Consider the following 23,948-nt stretch of genomic DNA (forward strand, 5'->3'; position numbering starts at 1 on the left):
CTCTGTCTTCTGGCAGAGCAGTCATAATCCTCATCTTCATGTGTGACATCTGACAAGCAATGGAGCATACGGTTTGGCACAAAGTAGTGCTTTAGTTTCTATTCTTATAGTCCTATCTTCCATAAGACTTAAAAGTCTGTAACAAGTCTCCCAGACTGAATCTCGCTGGTTGGTGTTTGGCGTTATAGCACTCTGTCTTTCTCCAGGGTGTCTGCAGTCCATATGCAAGCCAGCTGCCTTGTTTCTTTGGTCATGATGATGAGGTGTTTCATGTAGTCATCATGAGTGTTGGCCGGTTGAAACTGGATCTGTGTATCCATTGACGGTTTGACCTTGCAACTGTGGAGCAGGAAGAATGGTGTACAGCCTGTAGTGCCGTGCTTCGCTGTGTTTTATGCGAATGCCACAAGAGGTAGTATTATATCCCAGTCTCCCTGTTTGATATCCATGTACATTGAGAATATATCTACCTATGTCTTATTGAAGCATTCTGTGAGCCCATTCATCATTCAGTTATCATCGTGTAGGTGATGTTGCAATGTGAAATTACCTTCCCTACTAGTCTCGACTGGAAAATTTTTCCACAATAAGAGATTGTCACTTGGAGTGCTCTGTGCTTCAAAATGCTGTCTTCTACAAGGAACTTTGCAATTTCTAGTGCTTTGGTTGTTGGCACAGCTTTGGTTACGTCGTCGTGGGTTAGGTAGTCAGCGCAGACTTTTATCCAGCGATTCCCATTTGTTAACTTCAGATACCTCCACATTCCTACTCGGTAGAATGTTGCTGCTGCAGGTACTACCTGATACCCCTGAGGTAAATGCAGCACACACTTCCATCGATCGCATTCCTTACCAGTGGCTCACCAGTGTCTGATTCTAAGTTCAAATATAATAAATTTTCTGGAGACAGAAAAATTTCTGTCCATAAATCAGTATGGATTTTGAAAGCATTGCTCATGCATAACTCAGCTTCCTCTTTTCTCACATGATATTCTGTGAACCATGGATGAAGGACAACAGGCAGTTTCCATATTCCTAGATTTCCACAAAGTGTTTGACACAGTACCCTACTGCAGACTGTTAACAAGGGTCCAAGAGTATAGACTAGATTCCCAGATGTGTGAGTTGCTCGAAGACTCCTTAAATAATAGACCCTAGTATGATCTCATCAATAATAACTGTTCATCAGAGATAAAGGTATCATCCGGAGCACCCAAGTGAAATGTGATAAGACAGCTCTTGTTCTGTATATGCGTAAAAAATATGACAGATAGAGTGAGCAGCAATCTGCAGCTGTTTGCTGATGACACAGTAGTATATGGGAATAAGTCATCATTGAGGGACTATATGAGGATACAAGATAACTTAGGAAGAATTTCTAGTTGGTGCGATGAGTGGCAGCTCACTCTAAATGTAGAAGAATGTAAGTTAATGCAGGTGAGTAGGAAAAACAATCGTTTAATGTTCAAATGCAACATTGGTAGTGTGCTGGTTGACACAATCACATTGATTAAATATCTAAGGCATAATGTTACGAAATGATGTAAATTGGAATGAGCACATAAGGATGGTAGTAGGGAAAGCAAATCGTCAACTTCAGTTTGTAGGAAGAATTTTACGAACATGTAGTACCTCTAAGGGAGGCCACATATAGAACACAAGGTCAGATAAAAACCAGTAAGTTTGATCAACAAGCAAGTATTGTATTATGGAAATTATGCGCAAACTCATATGGGAATCTCTGGAGGAAAAATGGTGATCTTTTCATGAAACATTATCGAAAATTTAGAGAACTGGCATTTGCAGCTGACTTCAGAACAATCCAACTGTCACCAATGCACATTTCAAGTAAGGACCTTGAAGACGAGAGAAATTAGGGCTCCTATGAAGGCATTTAGACAGTTGTTTTTCTCTCGCTCGATATGCGAGTGGAACAGGAAATGACTCATAGTGGTAAAAGGCACCCCTTGCCATGCATCACACTGTTACTTGTGGAGTATGTAGGTGTAGATTTTCTCTAGTCTTCATAAATACCTGGTGAACAGATGTTGCGTTCTGGAAATACTTTAAGATAGTTGGCTGTAGATGACCTAGGATGATGATAACCATTTCTACCCCATCAGATAATAATTCCTCTTATACAATATTCCATTTCTTAATTGTAATTCTCCTTTTGTTGGTTCCTCCTCCTTCACAGCTTCAGCAGTGGTGTATCTTTCCTCAGTTCAGCAGAGATGTTACTTAATACAGTGATGATTTGAGACTTTATCTAAGCTGCTGTGTTCCACCAAAGGATTTCTTGAAGGCAGTCGGTGTCCTTTTGTTTGCGTCCACTTTTGTTTTCCAATGTGATGTCATTCTTTTGAAGCCTGAGTGCCCATCTCACCAGTTGACTGACGGATCCTTCACATTAGTCATCCAGCATAGGGAGTGGTGGTCTGTCAAAACAGCGAATGATTTGCCACATAAATACTGCTGGATCTGGTTGATGTCCCAAAAAACTGCAAGGCATTTTTCCTTGGCTGTAGTATAGTTCATTTTGGACTTGAAGAGTATTCTAGGAGCATAAGGTATCACCTTCCAGAATTTATTCTGGAACTGCACCTATCCCACAATCAGTAATTTTGGTGTGAAGTTCTCTCTTGGCATTCTTGTCATACAATGCTAAGACTGGAGAACATGTAGTACCTTCTTAAGGACAAAGAAAGATTTTTTTTGCACCTTTTTCCAGGAAAGTTTGGCATCTCCCTGCAGTAGTTCTTGTAAGGGATGTCCATTGGCACTGAAGTCCTGTATGAACCACCAGTAGTATGAGCACATCCAAGAAAAATTCTTGCACCGTGAATGTGTGGAGCATTTGGAATATCTGCGACTGTTCTTATTTTCTCTGGATCAGTGTGGACTCCATCACCATTCACTATATGCCCTTAAAGTTTTATTTCATGAGTGATGAAGAGGCACTTTTTCAGATTCACACAGAGGCATGCAACCTGAATATGCTTCAACACAGTCATCAGGTTGCTTAGATGTTCTTCAAATGTTTTTGAAAAAATGACACATAGCAAAAACATGTCATCCAATTGAGTGAAGAAGTGAGTCTAGATCCCATATCGTGTCATCTGTCACAACATTCTGTAAAATCTTGTGTTCTTGAATCACACCAGTGTGAAATATTAACGTTGTTTTTTTTGTCAAAACTTTTGGTGCGGAGTTGTGCCAAGTTTTGGAATAACCTAAGCTTTCAGCGATTGATGGGTCATTGCTTTTTTTTTTTTTCTTCCCTCCAGAAAAGAGCAATATGAGTAATTCTAGTGGATTATGCTGTCAATGTGACAGGAATGACTGAATGATGTGGGCAGTTACTAGAGATAACATCGGCAAGCTCCACATCTATCCACTGCCCGACTCCTGTCAACTTTTGAGCAATCACTCATCAACTGTCAGTGTAGACATAAATGGATACCTTTTGGGTGTCTGTGTGATTGTTTGTGAGAGCGGATGTAATGAAAATTGGGGGGGGGGGGGGGGGAGGGGGGGAGTTGTAACACAAAAGCCAGTAAACTCCTAGTGTTGATAACTGTTCTATGTTTGACGCTTCAATCAGCTACAGGTGAGTGGTTCTGATTCCTCATTTTTGTGTATAATTTGTATATGCAGTGAAAAATATACCAATTTAATTTAAAGATAGTTTATTGATTAGGTAATGCATCACTTATATATTGATTATCTTTGTGGTTTAATGTACAGAATTGTTGGCTGCTCTTCTGGAGGCTCCATGTTTTAATTCTTGGTGACTGCAAAAATTTTTCTTTCCATTAAGCCTCATGACACCAAATGAGAAACCATTTGTTTCAACATCTATAATGACACTCTGGCTGGTTAAGTGGTTTTGAACGTTATACACCAGACTGTGATACACTTAACTGCTTACTGATTTTGAAAAGTCTTTTAAAAAGGAATTTAAATAACACACAAGTTTCAAAAGTAATACATCACCACTCTTTGTAAGAAAAAAAATAATATTGCAGGGCAAGAAAGAGAGGAGGCACAGAAGATATTTGGTTGCAGCGAAAGGAAAAAGATAGAAATTTGAAAGAATCTTTTTTGTTGAGAAGGGTAATTATTGTTGGGAACAAATAGGTGACAACATGTAGCTTCTTTTTATGCATTTATAACTAGTAGTCAGTTCAATGTTAGAGGAATTATCAATGTGTTTTGCACTTTTATTAATGTGACATTTACCTCAAACTTTCTGTTTGTGTAGAACTGTCTAGAAAATGTTGTTTTCTCTCTTGGCAGTGGCTGGAAACTGTTGTAATGGGATGGCTGACTCGAATATACTGTGCTGGAACTGATGCAGCCCCACCTAGCACACGCTCCACACAAGAAGCTCTCAATAAATTCAAGCAGAAGCTCTCTCACTTTTTGTATGAGACATATACTCGGACACGCATTGAGCAGTTGTTTAATATTATTATTGGTATGTACAATAATTGGCAGTGGAAATAATGTAAATATGTTGAGAAATTTGTCAAAACTTGTGATCCAGAACTTATTAGTTTCTGGCATAACCCAACTCTTTCTCTGTTGCTAAATTCCCAAGATATTTCCCAAATACCCCCCATCCCTTTTTTTTCTGGAGACACTATCATACCTTATAGTCAGCTGTCCATTTTAACTCTTGTTATCTCTTCCACATTGAGCTCCTTTCACTTACTATGTGTGTGAAATGGATCTACCACTCTGTTCCTTATTGTACCACCTTTCAATGTCCCAAAAATGCCGGAAACAGTTTTTCCCGTATTACACAGTACCACTCTTCTCTAGAATCTTTTAATCAGCTTCTTGGCCATTTTTATGACTTCCTTGCATCATATACTGAAATGAGATTGACAGTACGAAAACTCCGTCCCATACCTCCCAAATGTCACTCCATCATCCACCTTACCTCTGTGATATACTTGTTTGGAATTGAAAGTCACTTAATTGTTGCTCCTTATACATTGGTTCTTACCCTTTTTTTGGGGGGGGGGGACAGTACAACAAGGACCATGATACTTATTTTGTCACTTAGATCCTTCGAATACCCCCTACTAACATGGCACTTCTCAATTCCAGAAATGGAAACTGGTTATCTAATATGTGCATGATTCCCACAGCCACTTGTTCTTCATTTCCATTAGTGTCTTTATTTACTCCTCATTGCTTGCTGATTGTCAGTGCCCCGCTCGTGAATGATGTGAGGCGGCCCAGTGATTAGCACACTGGACTCCCATTCTGGAGAGTGACAGTTGAAATCCTTATCCAGTTATCCAGATTTAGGTTTGCATTATTTCCCTAAATTGCTTAAGGCAGATGCTGGGATGTTTCCTTTAAAAGGGAATGACATTTTCTTCCCCATCCTTCCCTAATCTGGGCTCATGCTCCATACATAATGATCTCATTGTTTACAAGACATTAAACCCTAATCTTCCTTTTATTTCCACTCTTGCTTTTTTGTTGCATCTATTCACAAACTGGATTCTGTTCCTGCTATTATCAACATCAACTGTCATCTGTTCAGATGTTCTATTATTCTCCCTCTCCCTCTTTTCATTTTTCTCCCCACCATTTTGTACCTTTTTTTTATTTTTCTCTCTTTTTTTCCCCTCAAGGGTAATGTTTGCACGTTCAGAATGTTTGATAAGCTTCACATTTTAAATGGTGAACACCTTAGAGAACACACCGGTTTAGGCTGGATACAGTTTTGGTGAACCCAAGGTTCCTGTGTTGAGGTCTGTTGAATGACGCCATCTGCCTGGAACTGTAAGCTCCATACATGCATCAGAGGGAATTGTGTTGTGCCAGTGGAAAGGTGTGTGTGTGTCAAAGGGAACAGGAATTTCCATTTGTTTGTGAGGATGTTACAAGCCTCAGCTTAAATGTGTACACTGCCTGCCAATAAGGTGAATATCTGTTGAGGCAAAATGTTCATTAGTGCACAAGCTGCACCTGCAACACCTTTCTTAGGTAAGTGCGACTCTGCTTGATTCAGTAGTATATCCCCAGCTACTCATGGGCATTCATGAAAGTTACAACAATCAATAAAATACTCTCAACAGTTCAGGTAGGCTGTTGGGTATTAGTAACACCCAACCCATGTAGAGAATGTGAGAGTTCAGCCTTCCTGAACATCAAAGATGATGATGATGGAACACAAATCAAGTGCCCAAATGTGTTTTTAATCGCAAAGAGAAGATAGATTCGAAAAATTGGCACCTTTCAGAAAGTGTTTTGTGGGGTAACAGGAATACTGAAGTTGGTGAAATACCTCTGAAATGGGAGACTGCTAGTGAAAACTACTACTTCACATTGAAGAACATTGCTGCCGAATGAAAAAAGCTTGTGAGAAACTGAAAGTTCATACAAAATCCTTTAAGATTTTAATGCCACACTCTGCTGTGTTCCCATTGATTCTAGATGGCCAATTTATTCATGAGCTATAGCTTCATGATATTAATTTACTCACTTTGTGATGTGTCCACAACTGCCATTCTTGAAAAGCAAGTACTTCATTTTCCAAATTCTGCAGCAAAACACTGGAAGTCAAGAGTACAGTGAAAAATCAAGTCTCAAAAATAAATACAACATTTCTCAAATAAATATGATGTATATTCATACTCTCAGATACAATGACTGTTCACCACTAGAATCTCAGTGTGAAATGTCAACTTGACAGCTCAAGATGTAACCACAGAATGAGTACACATATCAGCGATAACAAGAATCTATCTTATTTTTCCGTGATGTCATTTTCATTGTCCCATGATGGTGCAGCACAGAATAACTGCCAAGCCACCAAGTATTACAACACATAGTTAGACTGCCATCGTCATCCCACCTTGAAGATGTGCAGCATCCATCTGTACCAGTTTTCATGCATAAACAGTAACAAAAACGTACAAATAGTTTTCAGTTTTAAAATTAATTAACTAGTAAATTGCTTTCAAATGTCATGCCCACCATTCGTCAATACCAAAATGATATATTACACCACATCTCCCCATTCTTAAGACTAATGATGTCACCATAACCAGAGAAGATAACAGATAATAATGGTAAATATTTTCAACAGTTTATCTTTTAAGCAATACAATTCTCTATTTATTCTGAACCTGGAGTTACACTGACTTGCAGTTCTACCCAGTGGCAACTCATGTAATCCAAATTTAACTTCCTGCTTTAGCTCTCTAAGTATGTCACATCACTAAATATTTTATCCATCTGTGTGTACATACCTTTACTCTATACAAGTGAAATAGACCACATAGAGGGCTGTTAATTCAATTGCCCCTGTAACTTAATCTTAGTAAAGTCCAAACAAACCATGAAATAAGTATTCACAGTGTGAGTTTAATGCTGTTTACATTGTCCAGAAGCTGCATGTGTATTGCCATTCATTTACTCTCTTCTCAAATTGTTTAAGTATTACAAAACCATAAAATATTTTAACCATAATCTATTTGTACATTTCTCTCATTCATTATACATGTGGGCTGAACTTCAGAAAGATTGGTTAATCAGACGGAGCTCTTCAGATTAAATTCTTATGGCAAAACCATGCCAATTAAAAAAAGAAAAAAAAAAAAAAAAAAAAACCACCCTCATAAAAATGTACTAGTGGATAATTGCAAAATATGCATACACAGTGATTGATTGGATGTACCTAATCTTTATTATACTCTCATGCAGAATGAGGTGCCACACACCGTGGCACTATACAAAACTGCCGCTAATAGCATAGGCACATAGGGAACACACATGACAAAGATCTGTAAGTACATGGTATTGGTGATAAGTTGAGAAAACTGTCCCTAAACACATGTGCTACAGAATGCCACTGTTTCCTGCACATGTACCCTGACATCAATATGGGATATGATCTCTATGCACACACGTACACAGGCCGCACAATGGGTTACCATACTCTGGATCAGGTGGTCGAGCAGCTGCTGGGGTATAGTCTCCCATTTCCGGCACCAGTGCCTGTCAGAGCTCCTGAAGTGTCATAGAGGTTTGAAGATGTGCAGCAATACATCGACCGAGAGCATCCCAGACATGCTTGATGGGGTTTAGGTCTGGAGAACAGGCAGGCCACTCCATTTGCCAGATATCTTCTGTTTCAAGGTACTCCTCCATGATAGCAGCTCGGTGGGGCCGTGCATTATCATCCATCAGGAGGGAAGGTGGGACCCATCGCACCCCTGAAAAGGCGGACATACTGGTGCAAAATGACGTCCTACCTGTTACAGTTCCTCTGTCAAAGACATGCAGGGGTGTATGTGCAGCAATCATAATCCCACCCCACACCATCAAACCACGACCTTCATACAGCTCCCTTTCAAGGACATTAAGGGGTTGGTATCTGGTTCCTGGTTCACGCCAGATGAAAACCCGGCAAGAATCACTGGTCAGACTGTACCTGGACTCTTCCGTGAACATAACCTTGGCCTTACGGGCTTGCCTGTGACTTGGGGTCAGTGGAATGCACCTTGCAGGTCTCGGGGCGAATAACCCGTGTCTGTTCAGTCGTCTGTAGACTGTAGTCGGGAGACAACTGTTCCAGTGGCTGTGGTAAGGTCCCGAGCAAGGCTACCTGCAGTACTCCATGGCTGTCTGCGGGCACTGATGGTTGGATGTCAGTCTTCTTGTAGTGCTGTACACTGTGGATGTCCGGTACTGTAGTGCCTGGACACGTTTCCTGTCTGCTGGACTCGTTGCCATAATCTTGAGATCACACTTTGTGGCCCATGGAGGGCCCATGCTACGACCTGCTGTGTTTGACCAGTCTCCAGTCGCCCTAGTATTCTACCCCTCATAACGTCATCAATATGTGTTCTTTGAGCCATTTTCAACACACATTCACCATTAGCACAAAAACGTCTGCACCCTTACTCGCTGCACCGTACTCTGACATGCACCAACACACCTCTGCATATGTGGACTGCTGCCAGCGCCACCGTGCGACGACTGCAGGTCAAATGCACTGCATGGTCATACCCTGAGGTGATTTAAACCTGCAAACTGCCCACCAGAGCATTGTTTCACCATTTATCAGCATTATCCTTAATTTATGAGCATGAGTGTATTTGATCAGCTTTATTAATAGATATTTCATGCTTTACCACAGCACATATTCAAGCTTTTTTTTTTTTTTCCTGCATTGCCACCAGACAGTAGGAGTAACATTTTTAGAGCCAGTAGCAACCTTTTATTGCCATGCACTCTATACTCCTTTAGTCGTTATTATGTACATTAGGAATAGCACATAAAGCTCAGAGACAACTGCAACCTTATTATTCATTTATTAACCCTTTATTTAACTAGATCACTCAGAGAGGCACTCACAACCCTGGATTCATCATTTTTGTCAACCCAACATGCAACTGTTGTTTCAGTGACCATAAGGACCGTTAATACATGGCTACAGTAAGGAAGCTGAGCTCACAGTGCCCCTTGCACCAACTACCATTGACCTAAGAACACAAACAAATTTGTTTGCGGTGGTGTTGAGCACATTTGGCCTAGAGTCTCATTGACTGGAGTAGAATTGTCTTCATTGATGAGTCCAGCTTTGAAATGAGCCCCAATGACCAGTGAATACGTGTCTGGAGACAACTCGGACAGTAGTGCGTTATGAACCTGACTGTTGCTCATCATATGGCCCAACACCCAGGAGTGATGGTCTGGGGTACCGTTTCATTTTATAACAGGAACCGTTAGTTTGTCATCACAAAGGTATTCTGGGTCCTGTTCTGTTGCTCTTCATCGTGGGCTTACATTTCAGTAAGATGTCTTTCTGCACACACCGATAGTTTCTACTGCTTGTCTTTGTGCTTGCTAAACCCTACGTTGGCCAGGAAGATCACTGGATCTCTCCCTAACTGATAACCTTTGGAGCATTAGGGGCAGGATTTTTACGATCTAACATGCCGGTTAGATAGAATTTGGCATGATATCCCTCAGGAGCACATCCTACAGCTCTGTCAATCAATGCCAAACTGAATAACTGCTTGCATAAGGGTCAGAGGTAGACCAAAGTGTTATTGGCTTGCTCAGTTTGTGAAGCTCTTTCTCTTGAATAAACCATCCAATTTTACTGAAATTAATTATAATAATTTGTTCGTCTGTATGTGAACATCGTCTGCTGATTTGGATAATTCCTTCTGGTGCCCCCACCTCCTCTCTCCCTTCAAGGTAGTGTAAGAGAACAATATCCGTTTATCATTCTAGACATCTTTGCTCTCATCTTGACTCATGTATTTTTAGTTAAATTCACTCATGCTTTAATGAGAATCCACACCCTATTGCTTGGTTTTCTTTCTCTGTATCTTTCAAGTACTCCTCTACGCTCCATTAGCAGTGACCAAGTTGTGCGGCTAACATGCACATCTTATATTGTCAAACTTGCATTGGACCCAGATATTACTATAGGTAATGTACGTTTATTCTGACTTGAAAATAATATTAACCTTCTAAATATTTACCATACATTAATTTTGTCTGTATAAATTATTAATGTACTTGTTTCATTATCTGCATGGTATAGATAGGATAATGAAAGAAAGTATAATTTAAAGAAGATAGAATAGTAAATGATGAAGAGATCATTGTATAGAAATTGAAATGGGAAGTAATATAAATAATAACAGGGCCTTTTAGGTGTCAATCTGCAAAATCCTTACAGATTAGGAAACGTGCCTAAGGTCAATGGCACACAACTATTACCACTCTGCACCAGTGCCATAGAAAAATATATCCCAAGATGCATTTCTGGATACATCAATCTATACACATACCTCGGTTTGCTTAATATAGGCACAAAGCTGTTGACGTTCTACGTGAAATCCCCCTTTCTGTCTCTGTTTGATATTCCCAAAATATTTAAAGTATCCCTATCTGACTTAACATAAAGTTAAGGTAAAGCTCACTCTTATCTCTTTTGTAAATAATCACTTTACTAAATGTTAACACTACATCATTTGCACTTAATCTTACAAGAAAATCGTAGATATCATATAAATTAGTACCAAATGCTATTAGACAAGCAAACTTAATGTAGACATTTCGAAATTGTTGACAAAATTCTGACACATAGGTGTTCCACAAGTTCAATTGCAACTGTGTATTGGAAGCAAATAATCTTTCCCAATAGACGTATTGCAAGCATCCTCAAATAAAATAGCTATATTAACCAATAACATAATACTTGCCTGAACATTTTGTTCAACTAAGTAATCATTACACTCCTCCAAAGCTGTAAAAGTGGAACATGAAATGGTAATGCCCCTCAAATCTGTATACGTTCTAAATCCTTATTTACATCTTGAAATTGTTCGTTAACTTCATTTCTAAGTAATACTGTTTAATTTCCTTAAAATGTAACTCATCTGTTAAAGTTGTAATAGCAAATTGTAGTTTGGCTATCTTATTATTTATTTCTAACTTTTTCTTTCTTGATTCAGTTGTGTGTTCATCTGAATTTTGATTAGTTGTTTTTTGTAAGTCGGCCTTGAATTCTAATTTTAAATTAGTATTTGTATTATCTGTTGTATTATTTAATTTAGCAGTGGTCTCTTCTTTTGTCTCAGCCAGAGCCTTTTCAAGTTTAATAGCTTGAGCATTTATGTTCATATTAATAATATCCAGCCTAGCCTGTAGCTCATCCCCTTGTGCTTTGACACTAGTGTTAGTAGTATCTAATTTAACATCTAAGTTAGCAGTAGCTTTCAGCATCCCTTCCATCTTCCTGGTTCTCACTTGCTTACACTAAAGTGATGATAAATTTCCAACTAAACTTCCCTGATTACTAACCATTACAAAGGATGAATAAATCTGTTAAAAATATTCTGATGTACACAAATACACTTTCTTTATACCACAACATACACCACCACCACAAAAATAAATTAAGTAAATAAATGCAAATTGGTTTTAATGCAGCTCACCAAACAATGCTTGTGTGTCTTGCCACATTGTGACAATGACAAGAAACAGGATCACTGTGCTGACCATCCTGCATTGCAGTCCAGTGGTGGCCAACTTCTTCATGGAACAATTCGAAGCACAGGCACTGGACTCGGTGACTTGCAAACCTAAGGTGTGGTACAGGTACGTCGATGATACTTTCGTGGTGTGGAGCCATGGTGAAGAACAGCTCGGTGACTTCCTAAGACACTTGAACAGCCTCCATGCCGACATAACATTTACCATAGAAGTACAAAAGGACAAGAAACTGCCATTTCTAGACGTGCTGGTCACAAGGGACGGCGAAAACCTGGGACACAGCGTGTATCGAAAACCAACACGCATGGCCCGATACCTGCACAAACTGTCAAACCACCACCCGATCCAGAAAAGAGGCGTGATTAGTACACTCGTAATGAGAGCAGGATGAATATGTGAGCCAGAACACCTCAAACGAGAAATGCAACACCTGGAAACTGTTCTGAGGAGCAATGGGTACTCCACAAATTATATTCGAAGTGTAACAGAGCCAAACACTTGGCAAAGTAAGGAACCAGAAAAAGAAATGTCGGGTGCGGCCTTTCTGCCATACATTCCCAGAGTGGCAGACAGCATCGGCCTTATATTGCGCAAACATGGCATAAAAACGATTTTCAAACCGACAAGGAAGATCGAAGAGTGTCTTAGATCGGCGAAGGAGAAAAGAGATCCACTTGCAATGTCGGGAATATACCATATACCATGCACATGCGGAAAAGTTTATGTTGGAATGACTGGACGATCAATTAACACCAGGATCAAAGAGCATAAGCGACATTGCAGGTTGGGGCAGGTGGAGAAATCGGCCGTGGCAGAGCACGCACTGAATGAGACCGACCACGTAATAAAGTTTGCTGACACGGAAGTTCTGGCTGTAGAGAAGCACTATCACACGCACTTGTTCAGAGAAGCTGTAGAAATACAAAAACATGCAAACGGGTTCAACAAGAAAGAGGAAAGCCTTAAGGTAAACGGATCCTGGCTTCCCGTACTGCAGCGAACGACCGTCGCAGGTAGCACGAGGAGAACCGCACTGGAAATGACCGCGGAGAAGCCCTTGGACGTTGGCGCACCAGGTACATATAGTCTGCGGCCGCGAGCTCGGCTCCAGTTCACCACTGGCAATGGAGGGTGAAGCTTTGACAATGCCAGCCACTCGTGCTGGCGAAATGTCAGAAAAATCATTAGATGAACGTCGGCCAAAGAACCCGAGACAGAAGCCAATAGGCAGTTTGTCAATGTAGTTAATGATTGGTATCTTTAGTGTAGGACAGGAGTCTTTGTACTATGTATTGCAGGTGTTCATCAACTAAGACAGATATACATTCGGAGGGTGCTTTGAAGCCAGCAACTATAGAACGGCCAGGATGATTGGCTGTGTGATTCTTAGGAAGAAAGTAAAAGGTGGGGGTACATGGTTTGAGTAGGGTGAGTTCTATGTATTGAGGTGTTAGTCCTTGTGAGGGACCTGAGTTTTTAAGGAGGGACTGCATGTCAGTTTGAATCACAGGGATGGGATCTTGATGGCAGACAGCTGGCATAGACTTTCACTAACGTACTCCTTTCAGTCAAGTACTACAATGGTAGATTGCAGATTCGGGTGGTGTCATGAGCATGCCGTAAAATATGCTTACTTACATAGACAGTATTGTGTTGGAATATTTGTTGACATAGAAAAGGTATGTCACTTGAAGACACAATGTTCTAAAAACACCAATAGATCTACGCGCTTGTATTCATATGGCCATTGTTATGCTTTTAGGCAAAAAGTGGTTGAAATTCTCTCTGAGAGTTTGAAAAGAGAATAGTTTCCATCAAGGAAGTGTTTTAAGTGTTACTCTCTTTACCAAACCCACAAAGAATGTAACATCTTCAAGTTGTGCAGTTCTTTTACTCTTGGATGATTTTGCAGTTTTTTGTTCCTAATCAAACTGTGTATGAGTAACTTTTCTTTTGCCACTTAGTTTTAGGTGGTTGGAAAAGTGGGCTGCAGAGATAGGTTTTAAATTTTCTACAGATACTGTGTGTGTGTGTGTGTGTGTGTGTGTGTGTGTGTGTGTTTTTAACAGGTCTCATATTTTCCCTAATTACCAATAAGGGACCCCATTCTGTGGTTTAATGATTTGGTGAAGCTTCTGGGCTTCATATTACATTCTTCGTTGTCATAGTGCCACGTAAGGGAGCTGAAGTCAAAGATCCTGGATGCACTGTACATCTTAAAGTGCCTTGGCTACATATATTAAACAGCAAGCAAGGCTTGGCTACATATATTAAACAGCAAGCAAGGCTTGTCTGCCTCAGATTTATACAGATTACTTTAAATCACAGTTAGATTATTGGTACACAGTATGTGGGTCAGTGAAACCTACTTACCTCTAGATCATGTCTACATCCATACTCTGCAAGCCACCATACTGTGTATGGTGGAGGGTACTTCTGATACCACATTCTTGTTCCCCCCTGTCCTGTTCTATTCACAAATGGTCTGATACCACATTCTTGTTCCCCCCTGTCCTGTTCTATTCACAAATGGTGTGTGGGAAAAATGAGTGCCAGTGAAGCTCCGTATGACATCTAATGTCTCTGATTTTCTCATTGTGATCATTTTGCAAGAAGTGTGTAGGAGAAAGAGGTAGTGCTGAATGTAGAAACATTTGTCAGCATTATGATAGTTTCTTAGACTACTTCTGAAAGAGGTCAAGAGGATACTACAACACACACAGACTACTAGATCACTTTATTATAACTTGAACTAAATGAAATACTTCTATTTTAAACAATCCTTGTTCACAGGACTGCCTGTGTATATTTGTTACTATCACTGAACATCAACATATCACTTGGTACAATACAGAATAATAGACCCTTCTCTCAGAGTACAATTGACTATAAACTTTGCTACATACTTCTGTCTGGTACAGCTCTCATGCTGCTGGCTCTGCAGTGAGATGATGCTGTTGTCTTTGAAAACAATTGCAGAGTGGGCTGAGTGGCACTCTGCTCTGAAGTAAGTTGGTCTTCAGCAGCACTGGCATTTGGAAAGTCTTGAAGGTGTGAGTATGTTGACATCTCTTGTTTGTTGCTGTGTCTGGCAGCTGTGTCTTCCATTGTGAAGTACTAACTTTGTCATGGTACCTCATTCTTTGGACACCACCGCATTCCTTCCCATCCCCCTTCCCCTCCCCTTCCCCCTAACCGCCACACCAATATTGTGTAGTGCTGTGTCACGTGATGGTGGCAGGGGTGGAGGGAAGGCCTGAATGTGGACATAGACAGAGTGGAATGACAGCTGATGGCAGCTTCCTATCAGCCCCCAATATCCACCTTGTGAGTGACTGGGAACACCAGTCAAAAACTGACCACATGGTGTGTGCCTGCATCCAGTGTTGCAGACACTGTGGTCAGGTTGACAGCGATTGGAGCTGCTGGAGTGACATGATGGCTGTCCGGGGGCCGATGCCTCCATGGAAATTGAGCTCAGGCAGCAATATGAGCTCAGACATTGGAGATGTCAGCAACGTTGTCATCTGCGGAGGCATGATGTCGATCTAGACTGACACTACACTGGACGGTGCCAGCTACGATAGGCAGAGAAGTGGAGATGACTGTTGTTGTAAACCCTAGTGGTGTGCTGGATCTATGGGCAGAAATTCTGCAGCAGAATCACTGACATAAGAGTGCTGCAGTTGGTTTTGGTGATGCTGTTGCAGCCCAGTGGAACATTGAAGGATGTGAAATGAATGTCCCAAGATTTCTATGATGACACCGTACTCCCAACATTATTTCTTGCCACAAAGTTAAAGTAGACTTCATGCTGCAGTTGAAACTTTGTCTGATGTACCGGAATGAATTGTTTGCACAGCAACTGCAGAAGATGCAATTGGTTATGGGGATGGTGACTATGATAATTCTGCTGGTAACTCCCGATGTCAAGAAGTGGAAAGAGGAAAGAAAACCTTCAAGGCATGCTCCCATGAGTGGGAGGAATGGAGTTTCTTCACGTGACATCTGAACATTCAAATGAACCATTCAACTTCACCATTTGACTGAGGGCGAAAACGAATAATAATGAACCGTTCAACTTCACCATTTGACTGAGGGCGAAAATGAATAATAGTTAGATGGTGTGCCATTGACTGCACAAAACTGTTGAAATTCAGCTGACATAAATTGCAGTTCATTATATGAGACAAGTTCCTTAGGAAGATCTTCAAGACAAAAAATAGAATCAAAGGTGATACCGTACTAGCAGTAGTGGTCATGGGGATAACAAAAGAAAATTTTCTGTATGTGTCTCCTGCATTGCATGACCAAGATTGCACCCACGAAATCAATATGGATGCATTTCCACAGTCTGGATCGACATTGTAACTCAAAAAAGCGTTGCAATGGAGATTACTGGTGTTCCACACAAACATAACAATGAGAGTTCATTTGTCATCCTGCATGTCCATGCCCTGCCAAGTGCAGTGATGTTGGGTGAATTGCTTTATGTGAACTACGCTGCAGTGACCTTGGTGCAACAAAGACAAAACTTCCCACTGGATGGAGTGAGGAGTCACAAGCAGTGCATTATCATTCATTGTACAGAAAAGCAGAACACATGACTGCGTGAATAATATGTGACAATGCAAAAAGTAGCGATGTGCCACTGGGTCGGGAATTTCTTTCAAGCTATGTAGCCGCCTATAGTGCACATATTGCAAAACTACATGAAGTGCTGGGTTGAAAGCAGTTGCTGCAGCAATGCTTGAAAATTGAGAGGAGGATTTTAAAGAATTTCAAAATCCTGGATACTGCTTTGATAACATGTTTCCACATATGAATCAAAAGCTGTGTCAGTAATGACTGGTAATCAAGACAAGTCAGCATCCAAATATTGGGCAGTGGGCCTGCACAACAATTCGTACTGATATTTAGACACACACAGAGCCAATTGTTGCAATTTTTGCACTGCTTCTGACCCTACAAGAATTGGTGGGACACCATGGATAATGGCGAGCACCTCTTTATAAAGTTGACTGTAATTGCACTGCAGTTTGTTGAAAGTTTCTGAGGTAAAGGCTGTGGACCTATCAAGTGTACCAGTCATGTGGGAGAGCACAGCTCCAATCCCATAAGATGATGCAATCCACAGTTAACTCAACAGGCTCAGCTGGATCAAAATTAATCAAATGACGAAGATGTAATAATGTGTCCTTTAACTGTTGAAATGTGTCATGACATTTGTGAAACCGCACAAAGGGAACCCTTCCTTAGATATTACATATATGTGAAACATTAGTATGAGGCACTGAAACTCTGATTTGTAATACTGTTTCTTGCATGCACAGGCCGGACAAATCAAACAAGTCTAAACTAAAATTGTCGACACTGGTCCTAGAACTGAGTATGTAAAATGAAACACATTTGGTAACATTACAAAAAGTTGCTGGTGACTCAAGGACTGGTGTTCCATTATACGAAGACAAAACAGGTTGCTGTAGCTGTGGGCTGCCGATCGTTTATTGTGTGTCTTTATTGGTAAATAAAGTAGATACATATGTGGTTAACTGAAATTTAATTGTCTGGTGAACTACTCTTAAATGGACAAAAAGTATGTCTGTCGTGTGCTGTATCAGAAGGTTTTCGCAATGCAGAATCATGAGTCTTCATTTGTGCTGGCAGTAATGGCACTGCTGACATGACCTGCACTTCCTGTTAGCTTTGCTGTAGCCATGTATCAGCCTGGAGCTTGCCCTGGCTACTGTGGAAATAGACTGTTGGGGTGTGACCTTGCCTACCACACTGGAAACACTTTGCATCAGCAAGGACAAGCTTTTCTGTTGTGATATGAAAAGCACTGAGGACAAGGCTTCCTCATCCTGATCTGTAGTACAGCAGGTGTACCATGAGAATGAAAGTTTTTACCTTTGCACTTACTTTTATTCTGACACCCATTTACATGAGCTTTAGACTAAGTGTCTTATGCAGTCTGAACATGAGAAATACTCAGAGCCTCAAAATCAATCTCAGTTGTGTTCACAATACTTTGAGATTCCACAATAGACAAAACTTTTTTCAGGTCAGGATCTGTCAATTTTAGAATAGCAGTGTGAATGGATACTTCTGACACAGTTTGTGTGATTGCATCATGTAACATAAGACTAATGTAGCTGAATCCATAAGAACAATTGAACCTGCAATGTCTTGTTAGGCCTCTAAGTTCAGCAATCCACAGTTTTAAAGTCTTTTCAGGCTGCTTCTTGAGATGAACAAATTTGGACCTCACAGCAGCTGAAACTGAGTGTCAAAATGTTCACCAAGTTTATGAATGAGATTGCCGTAACTAACATCTTCTGGAAGAGAATCAGAGCACAGTTTTAAACATAGATGGTACACGTCGGCAATGATGCACAAAAAGCAATATGCGCCATGTCTGTAACATTATAGGTGATGAGGTGTGCTTCCAGTTGCATGCGATATTCAAACCGATGCTTGTTGCATTGCTCTCCTCACACTCATTATGTCTTCATTCATCTTCTATTTGTCTACCAGGCTTTGACTTTGCTTAAATTAGAGATGAAGCTCTCTCTCTCTTTGCTTTTGCAGCAGCTCTGTAATACATCTGTTGAGTCACGATGGGTCTTTTCCATCCCTCATAACCTTGCTGAGCAGCTACTTGTCTGAGGCACACTGTACAATGCTTTTGAGTTTTATCCGTTTCTGCTCCACATATTAGTCTTCAGAGCTGCATATTTTACATTGAATACTTAGGTATGCTGCAGTCTCTCTGTCACTCTTGCTAAATTTTCATGCCATTTTTAACATTCCATGTGATACTCATAGTCATTAATGCTATCACAGCTTTACTATCATGGAGTCCCTCTTCTACATTAACTGATACGAAAAGTTCAAGTCTGTTAATTATAGGAGGTGTGAGACATTGCCTACACACATTGTTCCTTTAACTGTCTGCTCAAAGTAATTTTCAGACAAAACATTCAGGACAGTCTCATATGAGTCCATTTGCATGCCATCATTTATGCTGCACAACATGAGAGTGTCAGTCTGGCCACAGGTTCTTACAGGACCAGCCCCATAAGCTGCCTCTGTGTTTGAGGCTAGGGAGCCACCACTTGCCATCTGGTGGTATTGCGTCTCAAGTGCATCAGGCGTATAAGATCCTCACTGTCCCACATCACCAGCATAACACATAAGCGTCCTACTATGAAACAAATTTTCTCAAATCATCCACAAGCAACATGGTCATTTTGGATCCATGTGGAACATTAGCTGAACACACTTGGCAAGTACCACTTAAATCCAGGGTTGAATTAATTGTAAGCCTGGCTATTGAAGAGACTCAGAGAAATTTAAGATTTAATGATGTGTAGGCCAGACTGCACTTCTGCATATGGTTTTAATATGACATTTTATGAAATTTTAAATGAGCACTGTAATTGCATAGTTGGTTGTAAACAGATGGACTCTCTTGGCTTCTCTGTGGTTTTCTCTGAATGTATCCTTGAGGTCTGTCTCTCTAAAGAATTTAATGTTTCTGATGCAAAACTAAAAGTTATCTTGAGGCTGCTAAAATAGACAGACATATTCAGACTGCAAATTTCCTCATCTTCTCTGTTTCCCTAAGTCCCTTTCAGTCTCTACAATGCCTGTACCTAGCAGTATGAATTAGTGCAAACTATCCAAGACACCTTTTTCTGGCTACAAAGGCTGGAGGAGGAGGAGGAGATATCATTTTGTTGGGTGCCAGAGCACATAGGAAATCAAGAAAATGGTTTAACTTTGTGACATAACAACAGAGAAAACCTGTGACCATTATATGAAGACCAAGCACACACTTACCACTTTTGTTAGTTACTTATATCGAGAGGCAACCTATTAGTAACCAAAAAAGCAGCAATAAGGATGTGCTCAATATTGAGGAAAATGAATTAACAGATGGGTTGGCAGAGGAGGCATGTAGCAATAATCAAATGATTCAATGTGTTGTCCCCCTACATGCTATCACCTAATTGCCATGTATAACAGGAAGAAGTATTGTTGGAAGTGATGGATAATGTGCTATGGCTAGTGAAGTTAGGCAGTCACGACATACCTCATCTCAGTATTATAGATGAGATATAGTCCTTCTTGCGTGTCTGCATACAGGACACAGTCCCATTACATCCAGCTTCTGTTCCAATGAAAGGGTCCTCCAATGCATGGTGCCTATGACCTACAGATCATAGTGTGATTTTAATTGACTGTGTTTTATACTTAAAAAATTGGGTAGTGTAATTTGCGTGCAGAGTTGCCCTCTGTTTAGATTCTGTTAAACATTCAGTTGTTCCCTAAAATATGAGAGAGGAGTTTTTGTGTATGTTCTGGGTGTCTGGCTCATCCATTTCTTTTGTCTTCTTGTGTTGTCCACATTTTAAAAAAGTTCTAAAGCATCAACATTCAGTGTGTGTAGTAGTGTGAATGTGTACAGGGATGTGAGTGATTGCAGTTGTCAGTAAATTTGTGTTTTACACCTTTTTAATGTTTTAGATATTTTAAACACATTTGTTCCTCTTTCAGCAACGATGCTTATAATTCGTAATTGAGTGCCCATAAACTCTAAAAACATATACAACACACACACTCATTCCTGAATTTGCAGTATTAAATTTCTTCAATTTAACTATTAATTATTAATTAACAAATACTAATTCTATTTTAGTATCTTGGTTTGTACAGATGCAGGTGTTCATGTTATAAACTTTCTTTGGAGGAAGATAATACAAATAATTGTGTACATTTCTCATACAGAATATCCGGATTCACAGCCAGCAGTTGAAGATCTTCGTGTGTGTTTACAAAAAACAGATCTTCGCAAAACCCTAGTGCAACGACTACAAAGAGCACTGGAAACTCGACTCTTGCATCCTGGTGTCAATACTGGTGATATTCTGACTGCTTATGTTGCCGCTATTCGTGCCCTTCGACAACTGGACCCCTCAGGAGTACTGTTGGACACTGTAACACAGCCTGTACGGTATGTGGAGTGTTGCTTAGTTATAAGATTTAAATATTTTCATACATTTTATCAGTAATTTAGTAGTATGATATAAAAATAATGAGGGTAGACAATCAATCACCTGCTTTTGAAAATTATATGGAGAATGTATGTTAGATGTGAGTCGACCAGTTCCTCAAGCCAAACTGCACGTGTACTTAACAGATACCAAATATTATGTACATCTCTGAGAGTGATTAAAGACAGTTCTACCAACCCATTTCTTTGTGCAGCCCTTATGTAATGGCAGTGATTAATGACTGTATGAATTTCGGTTTAATATCTAAACGAATTTCTGAAATACACAAAATACAGAATTTAGTACTTTCCATAAAAATAACTTCTTTACATCTTAATTTGTTTTGTGTAAAAGTCAATGAAGGATTTCACTAAATACTTTATTATTAAATAACTAAGTAAACAGCAAATTAATTGAAAAGCTAAAATTTACGTAATAGTTCCAGTTTCGGACAACCACCATTACTTCATTTATCAGATGCCATTCTTCTCATATGATGTAGATTGAGGCAACAAAAGCCAGGGGATAGTGATGTGCAGAAATGCAGATGGCAGTAGTATCACATATACACAGTATAAAAGAGCAGTATGTTGGTGTTTGACGTGATTATGGCCGCATGACGGGAATTAACAGACATTGAATGTAGAATGGTACTGGAACATTCCATTTTGGAAACTGTTAGGGAATTCAATATTCTGAGATCTGCAGTGTCAAGAGTGTGCCGAGACTGCCAAATTTCAGGCATTACCTCTCGTCATGGACAAGGCAGTGGCTGATGTCCTTCACTTAACAACCAAGAGCAGTGGTGTTTGTGTAGAGTTGTCAGTGCTAACAGACAAGCAACACTGCACGAAATAAATTCAGAAATCAATGTGGGATGTACGACGAACTTATCTGTTAGGACAGTGCAGCAAAATTTGGTGTTAATGGGCTATGGCAGCAGAAGACCAACACGAACAGCTTTGCTAACAACATGACATCATCTGCAGCACTTCTCCTGGGCTCATGACCATTTTGGTTGGACCCTAGGTGACTGGAAAGCCGTGGCTTGATCAGATGAATCCTGATTTCAGTTGGTAAGTGCTGATGGTAGGGTTTCCAGTCAGCACAGAAGTTGTCAGTAGGGCCCTGTGCAAGCTGTTGGTGGCTCCTTAATGGTGTACGGTGTGTTTACATAGAATGGACTGGATCCTGTGGTCCAACTGAATTGATCATTGATGGGAAATAGTTATGTTCGGCTGCTTGGAGACCATTTGCAGCCATTCATGGATTTTATGGTCCCAAATAGTGATGAAATTTTTATGGGTGACAATGTGTCACCTCACTATACCACAGTTGTTCACAATTGGTTTGAAGAACATTCTAGACAATTTGAGCAAGTGATTTGGCCACCCAGATTGCCCGACATCAATCCCATCGAACACTTGTAGGACATAATCGAGAGGTCAATTCATGTACAAAATCCTGCACAGGCAACATTTTCACAATTATGGGCAGGTGTAGAGGCGGTGTGACTCAATATTTCTACAGAGGACTTCCAACAACTTGATGAATCCATGCCATCTTGAGTTGCTGCACTATGCCAGGCAAAATGAGGTCCAACATGATGTTAGGAGGTATCCTATGACTCTTGTCACCTCAATTTATTGTATGAGTGAATGCAAACTGTGAATGTGAATTGTGGATCCTTGAAATTGTTAATAAATAAATGTGTGTGAGCATATTAATCATATTGTGAAACCTTGGAATGAGTCACATACATAGGGGAAGATAATGACTGTAAAGCAGTCACTTTTTGATCCTTTAGTAATGTGATGTTTACTTCAGCCCTTCATATGAGAAAAGCTGGGGTTATATTTATTTTATTTTTTAATGTACTGATTTGCATTTTGTGTGTAAATTGATTTTGGAACTGGGAATGGTCGAAAGGGGGAGCTTGTCAGTTTGTATGAGTTGAAATATAACACTGATAGACTACCATGTTATTCAGCCAGTTGTAGAAGAAGTCTTTTGCACACTTTGGTATCACTAGAGGATTTTCCACATAAGTCTTGAGGAGTCAATGGTCAGCTCTTGTGATGTGAGGTCAAGTAGCCCAAATCTCTCATCATTTTTTTTATAAGATTGTGCAGTAGTTCTTTTGAATTGATCCATAAAAGTTTGTAATCTGCCATGGATGATGTACTTGGGAACTTTGGGATGAATTAGTGAGGACTGACACTTTCTTTTGAAAGGTAAAAATTCCACGTATCATGCTGTGCAGTCATAACAGTGAACTTTCAAGAGTACTAAATGTGAACAACTGAGTGGCATGTTGAGTGAGCATTCAAAACCATTAACCACCGTATGCTTTTTACAAAATGCTTATTAGCTATTATGAATTGTGGTTCTTTTGATAACATGTCCTGTGTTAACTTCCTAAGCTGGCTGCTACAAAGAGAGTGTGTGCCGCTGTAAGTTTGAAAGGATTAGTATAAGCCGTGATTATTTTTGTACTCTCATTCCTGGAACTGTGTGCTAGGGCAGACTTGGTACCAAATTTATATACCGGAAGTGACAATACAGAACAGATAATTCATTCAGGAATTTTTTTTTTGCATTTAGTAGTTATAGCCAGACATAATGAGATGAACATGCCTGATGGATATAAGACAGTTAGCTACCTCTGTGCACCCTGTTGACACATGTAGCACAGCTAGTTTTTTCCAGCCTTTCTCAGCTGAGGAACATTATACACCACTTCAAGATGGGTCACAGTTCTGAATAGCTCAACAAGATAAGTAACTGCATTAAATTTGGCTCCCCTTCATCCATCTTCATTTTAACATTATATTGACAACAAATT

The 23,948-nt window shown here is 40.0% G+C and overlaps 1 protein-coding gene across 1 annotated transcript in view; it reads left to right on the forward strand.

Annotated features, from left to right (window-relative positions):
• Positions 1–23,948, forward strand: part of LOC124795152 (anaphase-promoting complex subunit 2) — a 118,443-nt gene that overhangs the window by 32,060 nt on the left and 62,435 nt on the right. The window contains exons 5-6 of the mRNA XM_047259040.1: positions 4,299–4,479; positions 20,838–21,063. Coding sequence (XP_047114996.1) covers positions 4,299–4,479; positions 20,838–21,063 — 407 coding nt within the window. The remainder of the gene's footprint in view (positions 1–4,298; positions 4,480–20,837; positions 21,064–23,948) is intronic.

Source organism: Schistocerca piceifrons, chromosome 4 (assembly GCF_021461385.2).
Source record: "Schistocerca piceifrons isolate TAMUIC-IGC-003096 chromosome 4, iqSchPice1.1, whole genome shotgun sequence".
Classification (NCBI taxonomy): Eukaryota; Metazoa; Arthropoda; class Insecta; order Orthoptera; family Acrididae; genus Schistocerca; species Schistocerca piceifrons.